This window comes from Antrostomus carolinensis, unplaced genomic scaffold (assembly GCF_000700745.2).
Source record: "Antrostomus carolinensis isolate BGI_N321 unplaced genomic scaffold, ASM70074v2 scaffold19393, whole genome shotgun sequence".
NCBI classification, from domain to species: Eukaryota; Metazoa; Chordata; class Aves; order Caprimulgiformes; family Caprimulgidae; genus Antrostomus; species Antrostomus carolinensis.
In genome coordinates, this window is record NW_010303359.1 from 11,763 (window position 1) to 25,140 (window position 13,378).

The 13,378-nt window shown below is 38.6% G+C and overlaps 1 protein-coding gene across 1 annotated transcript; it reads right to left on the bottom strand.

Moving 5' to 3' along the window:
* Positions 1 to 287: 287 nt before the first annotated feature.
* Positions 288 to 13,087, bottom strand: NPM1 (nucleophosmin 1; the record flags this gene model as incomplete). Its single annotated transcript, XM_010164073.2, has 10 exons — positions 288 to 656; positions 1,629 to 1,703; positions 4,231 to 4,332; positions 5,282 to 5,371; positions 6,649 to 6,703; positions 7,827 to 7,894; positions 8,424 to 8,527; positions 9,173 to 9,266; positions 9,961 to 10,080; positions 13,007 to 13,087. Coding segments are annotated over 10 exons (828 nt in total), but the record flags the coding sequence as incomplete, so codon positions are not given.
* Between the last annotated feature and the right edge of the window lie 291 nt (positions 13,088 to 13,378).

The window sequence follows — 13,378 nt, forward strand, 5'->3', positions numbered from 1 at the left end:
GCTGTTTTAGGCAATTATATAATTAGTGGTCACTTCCAGACAAGAATAAAGTCCTGCTTACTGCTTAATTCTTCTCACCAATCATCTGCTCCGTGGCTGTAAAGCTCATGGAATTGGAGTAAAGTTGTTTCTGAAGTTGACAACACAAATGAGTATCTGATGAGCACTTGGGAGAGAGAAGTAGCTAAAATACTTGGACAGTAGTTCCTATGAGAACTTTTAAAGCCACGTTATCTTCCAGGTTCAGTATGCAGACTACCCCCATCCCATAAAAAAGGAAACGATAGTACTTTATTAAAATACTAAATTTTATTTTTTTTCCACATACATTTAGTCTCCCCACCATTTCCATTTGTCTGACCACCACCACCACCACCATGCCTTATCAAAACATTCCATACATACTTAAAAGGAAGCGGAGGGTGGAGTCCCATCTTTAAAAACTAAACAGGCATTTTGGACAACACATTCTTGGCAAAGTATTCTGGATGACATTTATCAGACACGGTAGGGGAAATAGGGAAAGCTCTTTCAGCATTTGTAAAAAGGACAGCCAAATAATGGTTACAGAAATAAGACTGAAGATTTTAATGAACTGTTTAAACTGTTTTCTTTTCTTACAGAGTCTGTCTCCACTGCCAGAGAGCTTGAATGACCTGGAAGTGTACAAAAAAGTTAGAAATTGAAATCCATTTTTCTAATTATTTTCAGTTTACTATCTCCATTTTCTCCACAAAATATTGACATTAAATTACAACAAAAAATGCATTCCTTTCAGAGAAAATCAAGTAGAAAGCAAGACACTAGGTCCTTCTGCTAGAAGACTTAGATTCACTCTAAGTCACAATAGTAAGAATTCAGTGAAGGTAAGTGAGAGGATGGGTGTGGACCAGCTAGGCAAATATTGGCTGAACTCTGCCTACCCTGGCTAATGTCAGACCAACTCCAGTAGCTGAGTCTAACTCCTTTTAAGCATTCCTTCAAGAACCTATCAATTTGTCTATCAGACAAGTTTTTACTCTGAACCACCGAAGGAAGCAGGAAAGCATAAGGAATTCTGTCACTGGAAGAAAGTTTTAACTTAGGAATTTTGATAGGGAAATCTAAGACACATTTCAGCCTAGTGTAAGTTGAGTAATCAATTCAGAAACTTGCTTCCTGATACCACCTTTTGGCTTGCCCTCTTACAAGAGTTCAGTTGACTTTGGGAGAAAATGTAGCAAGAAAGCCATAATCTCAATCACAAAATAGTTCCCCCTCCCAGACACCCTCCCCAACAAAAGGCTGAACAGCAGACTGGCCTAGGTGGCCAAATTCAGCAGCAAGGAAAACCACAGCTCATTTCCTTAGCCAATATGGTGCCAAAAGGAAAATTCTGTGGGTTTAGTAAGCAAGAGATAATTTACCAACCATATAAAAGCTGGAAAAATGTAATAAAATATTAGCTTTCCTATCTTAGCCAACTAAACCCTTAAAACCATTCCCATTTATTTAATTTGAAGTATTGTTCGTGGTTTGTAACCCTTTGAAGCAGTCCAAAACTTGTAAAGATTAAGAAGTGGAAAAGAATCTCTAAGTCAGGTTATAAAAGTTTTTGGACTTTATCAAGTTCCAATAAATTCAGTTACCTTCTGGTCCTCCGTCCTGAAGCAATTCTTAACATAGTTGGCAAATTTGGGTTCCAGCTTAGGAAGGGAAGAACCCTATTTGGAAAAAAGCAAGCTTTAGTGTATCCAGGTCATTTAATGACTCCAATAACTAACTTATGAAGCTTAAACCCTTTGCAATACACGTGGAAATTTACTGAACTCACCTTGCAACATCCCAAACCAATCTGCTTTTAAACCATCTTTTAAAAGTTTGCTTCTCTACAGTACCCAGGTAATTCTCACAGGACCAAGTGCCTACACACCAAGATGGCTGTACAAGCATGGTTGCTCATGCTCAAAAGCACTACAGCAAACATTCACCACTTAACCTTCCTTGTCTGTAGTCAACATTCATATGCTATTCAGATAAACTAGAACCAATTCCGTATTTATGGATTCTTACTACAGCATGCAACTTGAGACATTACTATCCTTCACAGGTAGGTCTTCTACTTCAGCTCTCTAAAGAAAAAAATTACCTGATCTCCCACCTACCCTTTCAGACTCACTCTAATACATTAGTTCTATGAAACTGTTCTAGAGACATTTGCTTGTATCTATGAAATAGTCTTTGTACATACTCAAATGTACAAAGCGGATTCAGTAATTCATGGATCTAGGTTTATCCTCATGCCTTCTCCTAGCTCCAGGCAAAATACAGCACAGTATTTTTAAGAGTCATCAATTTACTCTCACATGCCCCATGAGTAGCATTTTTCCCATTTTTCAACTACTCAAGTCAAAATATACCTAGCCAATTATGATAGTACACTTAGCTGCTCGGTACACATTGCAAAAGACAGCAATTTCATGTTCGAAGGAAACAAAGCTACATTAAGAATGTTTGAAACTGCAACAAAAAAGCTTGGATTTGGACAATGTCTTACCTCTGGATTCTGTCAAGTAGTGATGCTTTTCTATAAGCTTGCTGACAGCTACTTACTACATAATACAGCAGTTTCACTCTAATGATTTAGTAAAATAATAAAGTTATTTTTTTAAAGTTGCTAATTGGCTGGCCATCAGCTAGAAGTGCTATGGTATAGAGCAATGCACAAACCTTTTGTCTTAGTAAGGTATGCTCTAGCACCATCTTGGAAAACATTAAATTAAGCTGCCTGCTATTGCTTCTACATATTTGTGCTTATACAGCATTTCCCACTAAAAACTCTCCAGCAACAAAAAGTACATTCTAAAGCTACTTGCTACTTATCTGCTCTGCATGCTTCCCTCCACAGGGACATCTGTCTGCTGTGAGCAGCCCAGCTACTTCTGCTTACACTGCAGAAACATCACTGATTGTGGCTCCTGAGTCATGCAGAAAACCACCCTAGCATCCACTAGATCCAAGAGGTTAGTTTGACCTAGCAGAACGATACCATCCATCACTGTCAGGTTCACACTTCAGGGATATGCATTTCGATCCTGATCGCAAGCTGTCATTGCTCACTCCGCATCCACTCTATATTGGAACACTTTTTGTTTTATTTGGCATTCCTAGGACAAAAATGCCTCAAAATATCAAGAATCTGAGCAGAAGATAATCCTAATTATTTAGATTACTTGATTGCTCATGTAAGGTGGAAAAAGTATTATCACCTCAGATCAAACCATAACTCTCCACAGCACTGAAAACAGCGTAAGCTTTAGTCAAAAATATCTCAAATACAGAATCTGGTTCAGTCACAAATGAGCACGTGATCTCAAAGCACACCTCTGAGCTAGTGAAGTAAAACCAGAACTCACAGTCTAGAGGTCAGGTCCTCACTACCACCTATTCTGCAGCACAGGTGTGTACTGAACTGCACCCCTAGCTAGCGCACAGGTTTCCAAGCTTGGCTAAGAGGGAAAGACTTGCTATTACCTGCTACACTTTTACCCCACCAGCCTATAACTAAAATGCAATTTTATTTTTTATACTTAAAGAGCAGCAAAGAATAATACTCATACACATAACCATGGAGTGCTAGTAAAAGCTGATAGCAAACAAAAGCTGAGTATCTGCTCTGTGACCTTCAAAAGATGAAACATCCTTTAAGGGGAGACTCAATTAACACCACATCTCCAGTTCAGAAAGCAAATGCTTTCAGCCTTCATCGATTCATTAATGTGTATGACATGCACCTATCTCCCCCTTCTGGAAGTTATAAAGCCCTACAAGCATTGAGATCTCTCAATTGCATAGTGCTTTAAGACCAAGCAATTCCAAGCATGTGAAGAACACTGCTTTACTCTAGTTGCCTAAAAATAATGCATACATTAGTTAAGACAACTTCAGGACAAATATCACCCAAAGTTTGTTGCGTTTTTTTAACATTAACTGAGACAGTTAAAATACCAAATTGCTAATCATTGCTACTGAAGAAATACAAAAACAAAGTAGGTGGTTTTGTTTCTCCTAAGTACAGAGGCTTCTTTTTGTCCCAAACACATTTTCAGTTCTCTGAGCTTCAATATCAACTTATTCCGATAACAGCAGAGCAATCAGTGACATGTAACCATTTCTTAAAAACATTAAATTACTATTATCTGTGGAACTGTAAAAACAAGGCTGACAAATCTCAAGTTTCCAAAAACTCACCTTATCTATGGACGCTTGCATTTTTGCTTTAATCTCCTCTAATGACAGAGGGACTTTTGGTGTTTTTGGAGTTAGAGATTTATCCTTCTTGGAATCTGGAGTCTAAAAATTATTCATTTAATTAGGAACTCACGCATACATAAAGCTTAGTATACAAGATCAAGTTTTTAAAAACAAGAACATTAAAACCTACTGTAGAATTTATATGGAACAAAAGAACTAGCTATTGCATAGGTACTTTAGATAGTTCTCAAAAAGTCACAGAAGTTAAAAATTTTGTGCTTCAAACACATTCCTCAGAGAAAATGAAAAGAACAACATCCAAGTTTGGAGTTACTGCACTGAGCTTAGCCAGTATCTTATGTTACCGAGCAGGTAACATAAAGCCCACAGAGCAGAAAGCCCACACAGCTTTCTCCCAACAGAAGTGAAACTGAAAACAGCCTATTCAGTGATTTAGTTTACTCCACAACTGCAGCCAGATTAAATCATGCTTTACAGAAGGCACACATCTGCACTGCTTTTCAGATGCTATCCTGCCATCCAGTCATCCCACACTAATTTCTGTATCAATCTTCCTTGCATGCACATTTGAGTACAACAAGGAAAAGCTACGCAAGGAAGCTTGACAACTAGAAAGCAATTGAACAAGAAAAATAATAGTTCCCCAACAGATGAGTTAAGTGAGGCTTCCTTATGAGCAGCAGCAGCATCCTCCTGTTGTACTGCAGTGGCAACACAGTTGGCACTCATCCTCTTGTACACACAGTTACACAAATAATAGACGTGTATTTTAAATCATGGAATCACCAATCCATGGAATTACCATCCCAGGGACAGCATGTCTGATTTTGGATCTTGGCTGTTGTAGCTGTATATTGATCACTAAAGAGTTTCACAGTGTAACATGAAGCAATGAACAATATCCCCAACATGCATCACGTTACGATTCAAAAAACCTAACTTAACTTTCATTAAAGTTACCCTTAAGCAAGAAAACTAGCTTCCACACCAGAATAAACAGTTGTTTTATTCATTTGTCTTCACTCACTTTTGATTTAGGTGCTGGTGTGGACGGCTTAGAGTCTTTTCCATTTTGCTTTGCTTTCTGCATATTTTTTCCCGAAGGCTCACGGACAGGCTGAAAACAAAGCACTTCAGTTCAACATGAAAAATTTCTACTAAATGTTAAGATTGTTAACGTAATACTCAAGACTTGGTGGCAAATACATACTATTTAACATCAAACAAAAAAGCATTATCACTGCCTGTGCAACATGATCAGGGTTCATTATTTAAGCAAAAAGCATGCATGCTACAGGAACTCAAATGAAAAACTGTTGGTGCAACACAATACATAATATAATCAAGATTAAGTTTTGTCACGATACCATACAACTATATGGGACCACCAATACATTTTCCTCATATATTACATCTTTCCTTATATGTTGCCATGCAGACTTTTGGGGCCAGATATTGCACAAGACTATTTCTAGATGGCACTGCAATTCCAAGATCTGACTTTTTTTTGTAACACAACCATCACTCGTTTGACATTTCATGCAGAAATATCACATAGGATTTGTGTAGGCAATGCCATACATATATTGAAGAATTTGGATTCTTATGTTCCTATATAAATCAAAGGACCATTTCATTCAGCCACACTAGATTAGATGAGATGGCAGGAAATCTGCAGTTCGAATTGTCTTTACCAGGCATTAAGCTGTTGTGCTCTATCGCCTACAGAAATTCATTAGGATAGAGCAGCATATAGTGAAGTAAACCATTAAATGTTTGCTTTTAAATAGCAGATATGTAAATATAAATTCAAGCCAAAGCACAAAGTTCAAAAAAATTACTACCTTCTACCTCTGCAGTTGCCAAGCTGTCTTACAGTTTATTTTACCACCAGATGGCACTCAAGGGCTGATGGAATTTCACTTTTGAGCACTTGGCTGCCTGAAGTGAACCTTTTCCAATGGGTTGACACATTTGGATCTTTTTTAATTGAAAGTTAGGTTGCTAAAAACCACCTTTTCACAGCACGCAGGACTAACTGAAATGGTAAAGCACAGTCAACATCCTTGAGCAGGACTGTGTTTGCTGCCCAACAGCCATACACTAAATCCTACCAGTCTGAGAACCACACATGTGTATATGCATGCTGTTAAGCCAGCCATCCTTCTGCTTTAGGGGTCTTCATATGAATCCTCAAAGGTGACTCAAAAATCAGGACAGTTTAACACCTACTATTAAGTTAAGAGATGTTAGCACTTGCTCCTGTTTGAATGAACTTAGCTGCAGATATTAAGTCCATCTGGTGTTATGACTCCCTTTCAAGTTCATTAAACAGGTTCTTTAAGTCTTCACGGGTGAAAAGAGTCACAATGAGTGTTTGTATATATCACTTACTTTCTTCATTGGTGTCTTTATTTCTTCCTCATCATCATCTAAGTCATCCTCATCACTACAATTAGAAAGGTAGGCACCATAACTCAAGATTCATACTCACAGCTTTAAATACATGTGATAGTTTAACTTAGCTGGCAGCCAAACAAGACACAGCCACTCACAGCCCCCCACCCTGCTCCGACCCCTTCACCCTTTCCCTCCCTCTCCCCCCAAGGAATTGGGGAGAGAATTGGAGGGGTAAAGGTCAGGAGACTTGTAGGTCGAGATAAGAACAATTTAATAATTAGAGTAAAATAAAATTAAAATAATAGTAAGAGTAACAATGATAACTATATGAGTGATGCAGAGTAGAGTTGCTCTACATCACCTGCTGATAATGATCCTGGAGAAGTGAAAAGGAACCCTGAAACCAAAATCACAATCCTGGAAAAGCGAGCCCAAGTGATTCCCGAGAGAATCCCCCACTTTACAGTTAATCCCAGTTAATACACTAAACATGATGTAATACGATATGGAATATCTTATTGGCATGTCCCACTGTCAATTCTGGGTTTTACTAACTACTACACTTCTCCACCCCTTCCCTTCCAGTCCTCTCTTCTTGGAAACTGCCCCAAGCACAGTGTCCTTGTAGTTTGTCAACATTTCTTCTCCTAACAATCCCCACTGAAACCAAAACACAGTGCTTTCTGGCTACTAAGAAGAAAATTAACCCTATCCTAGCAAAAACCAGGACGCCACATTAGTAATTAGTCTTTGCCCTCCCCCTCAATTTTTTATTCATGAAGAAAGGAAATAAACTTTCCAAGTCTACTTTATACCTTATTCTAACACATTACAAGGTATCAGGCCAAATACTTTATTTACTATTGCTGAAGGAGCTAATTGTGTTGTCTTCTGCTTTAATACTGAAGGCATGTATTTTAGATCTCCACTACTAATAAAGAAATTCTGAATTTATTAAGTTAATGAATGGCATGAAACTAAGTTTTATAACCCAGTATGACATTTGAACAACACTAATTTAGATTGCACTGCAGAGATAAACTTGAGGTAATTCTGCTTTTTCTACAGTCAAGATAGTTTGCTCACTTAATATTCAGTTATGTCACACAATTTTTATTCTGAAATATTTAACCCTGTAATTCAAAATACATTATCAAAACAAGAATACATACTCATCATCCTCCTCATCATCATCATCTTCATCATCCTCCTCATCATCTTCTGATAATTTTGCTTTTTTCTTAAAAAAGATAAGTATGTGAAGTGTCAATACCATTTTGTCTCAATAAACAGCAACCTTGATCCAAAACAATTTGTGGCATAATTACAAGGCTGTCTTCCATCAATTTAGCTAAAAATCAACAAGCTACAGCTGACAAGTCAAAAACGACTGACATTTACAGCATGCCCTGAGCACATGAACCCTTCCTTCTACACTACAGAGATTCAATCAGCATTTAAACTGATTTAAACATCAGTACACTGATGTTTATGCTAGAATCTGCACACATTCAGTTAACATAGTGGATAAACTTCCACACAAAGCAGCCTTCATATTAGACCCTCCAGCAAAGCTTTGGAAACTACCTGTACTTCCATAATTCAGTACTTGTCAAGACCCAAGTACAAAATAATCCTTCCCCACAGATGGCAACAGACCACATACTAAGTAAATCCTAGCAAGCCATCTAACTGCCTACTCCTAGAGGCAGCATTAACACCAAACCAGAAGACATTTCTGCAGACAAGCTGACGGAAAGTATATATACCTGTGGTGTTTTAGCTCCTCCTCCGGTTGCTGGTCGCTTTGTTGAAGTGTTCACAATTTTTGTATCATCTTCCTCATCGTCTGACTCTGGTTCTTCCTCTAATGCTGATAAAATAATGACAATGTGTAGAAAAACTCACCTCGTTTAACAATATTTTAAACAATATTGCCAGTAAGAAACAAACACTTCCTACTAGCAATCTAACCACTGAGATCAGAAACTTCCCAGTTGACTGTACACAGATACTACTACACCGAAATCCAAAATGGGTGAATAACCAGCTGTACACTTGCCTATAACACTCGTTACAGAAAAACAGCCATAGAAAGCCAAGAATAAAATTTTCTTTATTTCTAAGGAGACACATTTAAGAGAACTTCTAGAGAGAAAGATCAGTTTCAAAACCAATTCTAAAAAGGAGAAGGCTAGTCCTGGCTTAGTTTTTAGTGCTAACTCAAAACCATTTAATGGGCAGCCTTCTCACTCAACTGATAACACCCACTTTTAAGGAGAGAAATTAGAACTCAAATTGCAAGGCTGAAAAACTCCCTTATCCATATAGAACAAGATGCAATAAAATGTATGTATTTCTCTGAACGCCTTTGTCCTACAGTTACCTCAAGCCTCTGAGCACAGTGAATTAAAGATTCAGAGGGTCAGTATTAGAGAAAGTACTGCTTGAGATACCAGATACATTACTCAAGATCTGTTGGTGCCAACAGGTGGCAAGAGCACAGAGTAATACATACCTACGAGATGTTGGCCACTGACATAGACAGGCCCTGAACCGCATTTCAACCTCAAAACCACTGGTGGCGTGATCTCAAAGCCACCTAATGAAACCTAAGGGAAAAAGCACTGTAATTTATTCAAATATAAAGGCAGAGCATGCTTAACAGACAATCCATTAAAATGAAACCATCATCTGTAGACTCCAAAGCTAATACAGTTACTCCAAGTTTTCATCTTGCAGAATATCCCAGACATGTTTAGAGTCAAATCAGGGTCAATAAGCCACAACAGGGTTTACTGCATTCTTGTTGCTTATCATAATTAAAACACACTTTTCAAAGCCAGACCAGTTCACATTTGTTTCTATACCTCTCAGCAGCAATGTCAATTTGAGCATTATCCACCACACCTGCCCCCAGCATTGTGCAGTTCCACTTCTACAAAATCAGCACCACCAATTCAAATTGTATTTCAGATGGCAGGAATGACAAGTACAGAGACCTTATATCAAGAAAAGGTAGTATACATAGAGATGCCAAGTGTCATTGCTATCACTTCTTTAAAAAAAAAATGCACAATCTGAACACAAGTCTATAAACTCCAGGTGTCTAGAGTAAATCTACCAGGCACAAAAAAATACATTCCCATTTAGCTTGTATTTACTACACATGCCAAAACTGACACTTCTCTGAACCCACTGACCACTGTGCAGTTTCACTAAAATTCAGTCAGCCAAAATCCTTTCTAATTTGTCTTTCTCACCTGAGACAGTTTACAGAAGAATTTTCCAAGGTCCTGTACTTACCGTAGGCTGCACTGACATTTTCAGAGACGCCAGTACTACTTTAATAGGGTTGCCTTCATAGTCCAATGCCTCTGCTTCTACGACATGTAATTCGTCTTTGGCTCCAGCCCCCAAAGTAACCTGCAAAGAAAAGCGCATATTCTGAGCATCTTCCCAAATATTCTGAAGTTTTTTAAACTCCAGTCACTGTTCTGCATCTCGTAAGACTGAAATTTGTATTTGCAACTGCTAATGATTCAGTTGCACTCTGCCCCAAGCCAAAAGCCTCTTGCCCTCACTGGTACTTGCAAGGTGAAACTTGAGGCAAATGTTGTGGTAAGAGTGAAAAGCAGACCTTTTGCTACTGGATTACTGCATTGAAACAGGTCAGTGACAAGTCCAGTCAGCACTGAAGCTGGCCCAAGGGAAGAATTACAAGCACATGCCTACATGGAGGGCAACAACTGCCATCACTACTACAGAATCACAGCCTTATCCTTCCCCTTCCTGCCATGTTTCATCTGCCAATTGCTCCATTTTATCACACTACTCACTTTTTGCTTACTTGACATTCAATGAGGAGTTAAGTCTGAACAACTGCTCACTTCAGTACTGCCATTATGCATATGCCTTCTGCATTAATTCACCCAGAACCAAGAACTCCTGTCCCAGAGCATTTCAAAACCCAAAATCATAGCTGCAGAGAGGCAAATGAGTTGACAGACTTGGGACAGACCTGAAATTCCGGTTCTCTGAACTGCTGGCATCTGAGTCATGATTATGTGCAAGAGAAGTGAAAACCAAGAATCCCTTGAAGTACTACAATTATTACCAAGACAAGTGAACAAGGCTCCATTTCCTTTCCCAATGCCCATGAAAAGAAAGCTTTCCACCCTTCATGGAAGATGTGGACATAAGCACTTCAGGCAGAGGCATGCAACTCTAATTTCCATTCTCCCAAGAGCTGAGTTTTAGGCAGGCTGTAAACCACCCAGACAAGATGTATCAGACTGAAGGCTGGGAAACAGGATATAGGGTTCATGATTCCTGGCAAGTTTTGTTACTGTAAATTTAAATTGCTGCTCTGATCTCGTCTCTCAAATGTGTTACCAACAACAATGAACCATTCAGCTAGTGGGACTATCCACCAGGACAAGAATTTAAGAGAATGCCCTCCACCCCAGTTACTCTTGTCATTTGCACCAGTTCAAGCAATACTGTGGCACTTGCCATTAATTTGTTTACTGAGTGTCTGGCAAGTCTCCATTCATGTGCTTTACTTCCTACGCTGAAGGAATGTACGCTGGGAATAAATAGGTAATGAAGCAGTGACCATCCCTCTTTATGTTTTCAGCTATCATTATCAAGACATTTACTGAAACCCTCATGCTACTTTCTACCTCTGCATGCATCAATCCTCCTTCCTTTTCACTTTTATCCTTTTTTTCTCCCCACTTCTTTCTGCACCTCATACCCAAGTCCATTGTCACATTTTTATCTTAAATGACACATGCCAGTCAATCTTTATATATCTAGTCTTTTATCAGGTGCACAGATCAGTCACTGAGTATTTGCTGCCTTCATACTTTATCTTCCATCAGCTTTGCTTGCCAAGGCATTTTCTGTCTGTAGCTATGTCTAAGATATTGCAAACCTCTTAGACATTTCCATCTTGCCATTTTTTATTCCAATCCCCATTTTTCCTGTATATCATCTTTTGTCTTTAAAAAGACAGGCTATCGAATTAGGCTTTTTTCCCCACAACCCTAAAAACTAAGTACTGGTATGCATTCAAACTGCTTCACCCTCCAGGGAAAGCGCACAGCATCAGGCAACTTTCAAAAAAACAGCATCTTTGGATAAAGCCACACAACTCCAGTATCATTCAGTGACTAATTCAATCGGCCTGACAAACATTCAGATATGAGAACTATGAACTTGTCCTATACATACTTTACTGTTATAGTCTTCCCTCAAAAGAAATTCTAATTAAGAACAAATTAGTCATTGTCAAGTGTAGTCTGTAATTTTCCTAAAATGCAAGAACTGAAGACATACGATTTGTGAAAAAACTATAATGCCTATATTAAAGTGTTTTAAGTATCACTGTGAATTAAGTTTGGAGAGCATTATTATGAAAGTCTCATGTAGGAAGCAGTTGTGCTGTAGGAAGTAATTTACATTTGTAAGGCTCTTGTTTCCAGGTATCATCAAGATATCTCTTTGTATGTAAATAAATTCAGTAATAAACCACAAAGTAGAGAGATGCTCCAACTCTTCAATTCCTTTCCTGTGAAGTTGTGGCATACCATGTTTCTGCTAACCAAAAGTTAGCTAACATGCTCAGTCCAGAACAAAAGCTTTGAAACTATGTGTCTTGCTTGCTGTGGCAAAAATCTAAGAACACATCTAAGTACTCTCAGTGTACAGATCCTGATTTCCAGGAGTATCCTCTTTGGCAGAGTCTGTTAGATGAATTATCTGAGTGAAAGACAGTATTTCCTAGATACATCCTCAGAGAGAGCAACACAAAGGACAAATAAATCAAAACATAACCCACTCCCTCATTTAGATTTAGTTATTAGCTGCTTATGGAAAAAAAAAACCACTGGAATTGTTTGGGGAACATATGGAAAAGCTTTCAAAATTAAAGTTTCTATTAAAGTCTAGTAAAATGTGCCCATGCACGATTCCTATAAATCTATCCTCCTCCTGGAGGATCTGAACTACTGCATTACAGATGACAGCATGTATATTCTGGCCTTTAGCTTCCTTTAGTATACATTAACCCACTGTGAATTCATTTTTTAACTTTTCTAGACCTGCACTGCTTGCTGTAAATGACAAAACATTAGTGCATATTCTAAGGTTTTTTCAATACAGCAAATATTTCAAGTGGTATGGCATGCTCCACTCACAGTAAGAGCTTACCATTCAACAGATTATCACATCAACAAACTTACCACTAAAAGAAACAAGTCCCAGCAAGTAAATGGACATGTTAAAAAACTCACTTCTCGCAACATTGCACACCACTACTTAAAAATAAAAACCAAATAATACTTGCCGTTCTCAAAGACAACTGATGTTCGTTTTCTTCATCATCTACTTTGAACTGATACTCCTTATCTGCTTTAAGCTCGCAGCCTATAAAAAGACCATTCAGTTATAAACATATTATTTTATTTATACGTAGGCATTTGCTAACCGCTTGCTATTTTAAAACTTGTTGCTTCAAAGCGCTGTAGTTGCCCAGAAAACCACGGCACCGCGGGCAAACAAGAGAAACACGTGGGGTGGGGAAAACCCCAGGCAAGCCCGCGGCCTACTCCCGATCACGCAGCCCCCAACGAGGTGCTTTCAAGCCCATCCGCTGTATGACCACTTACGTTCAGTGCTCTCGGCGCTGCCCGGGGATATACTGCATCCCCGGACGCCC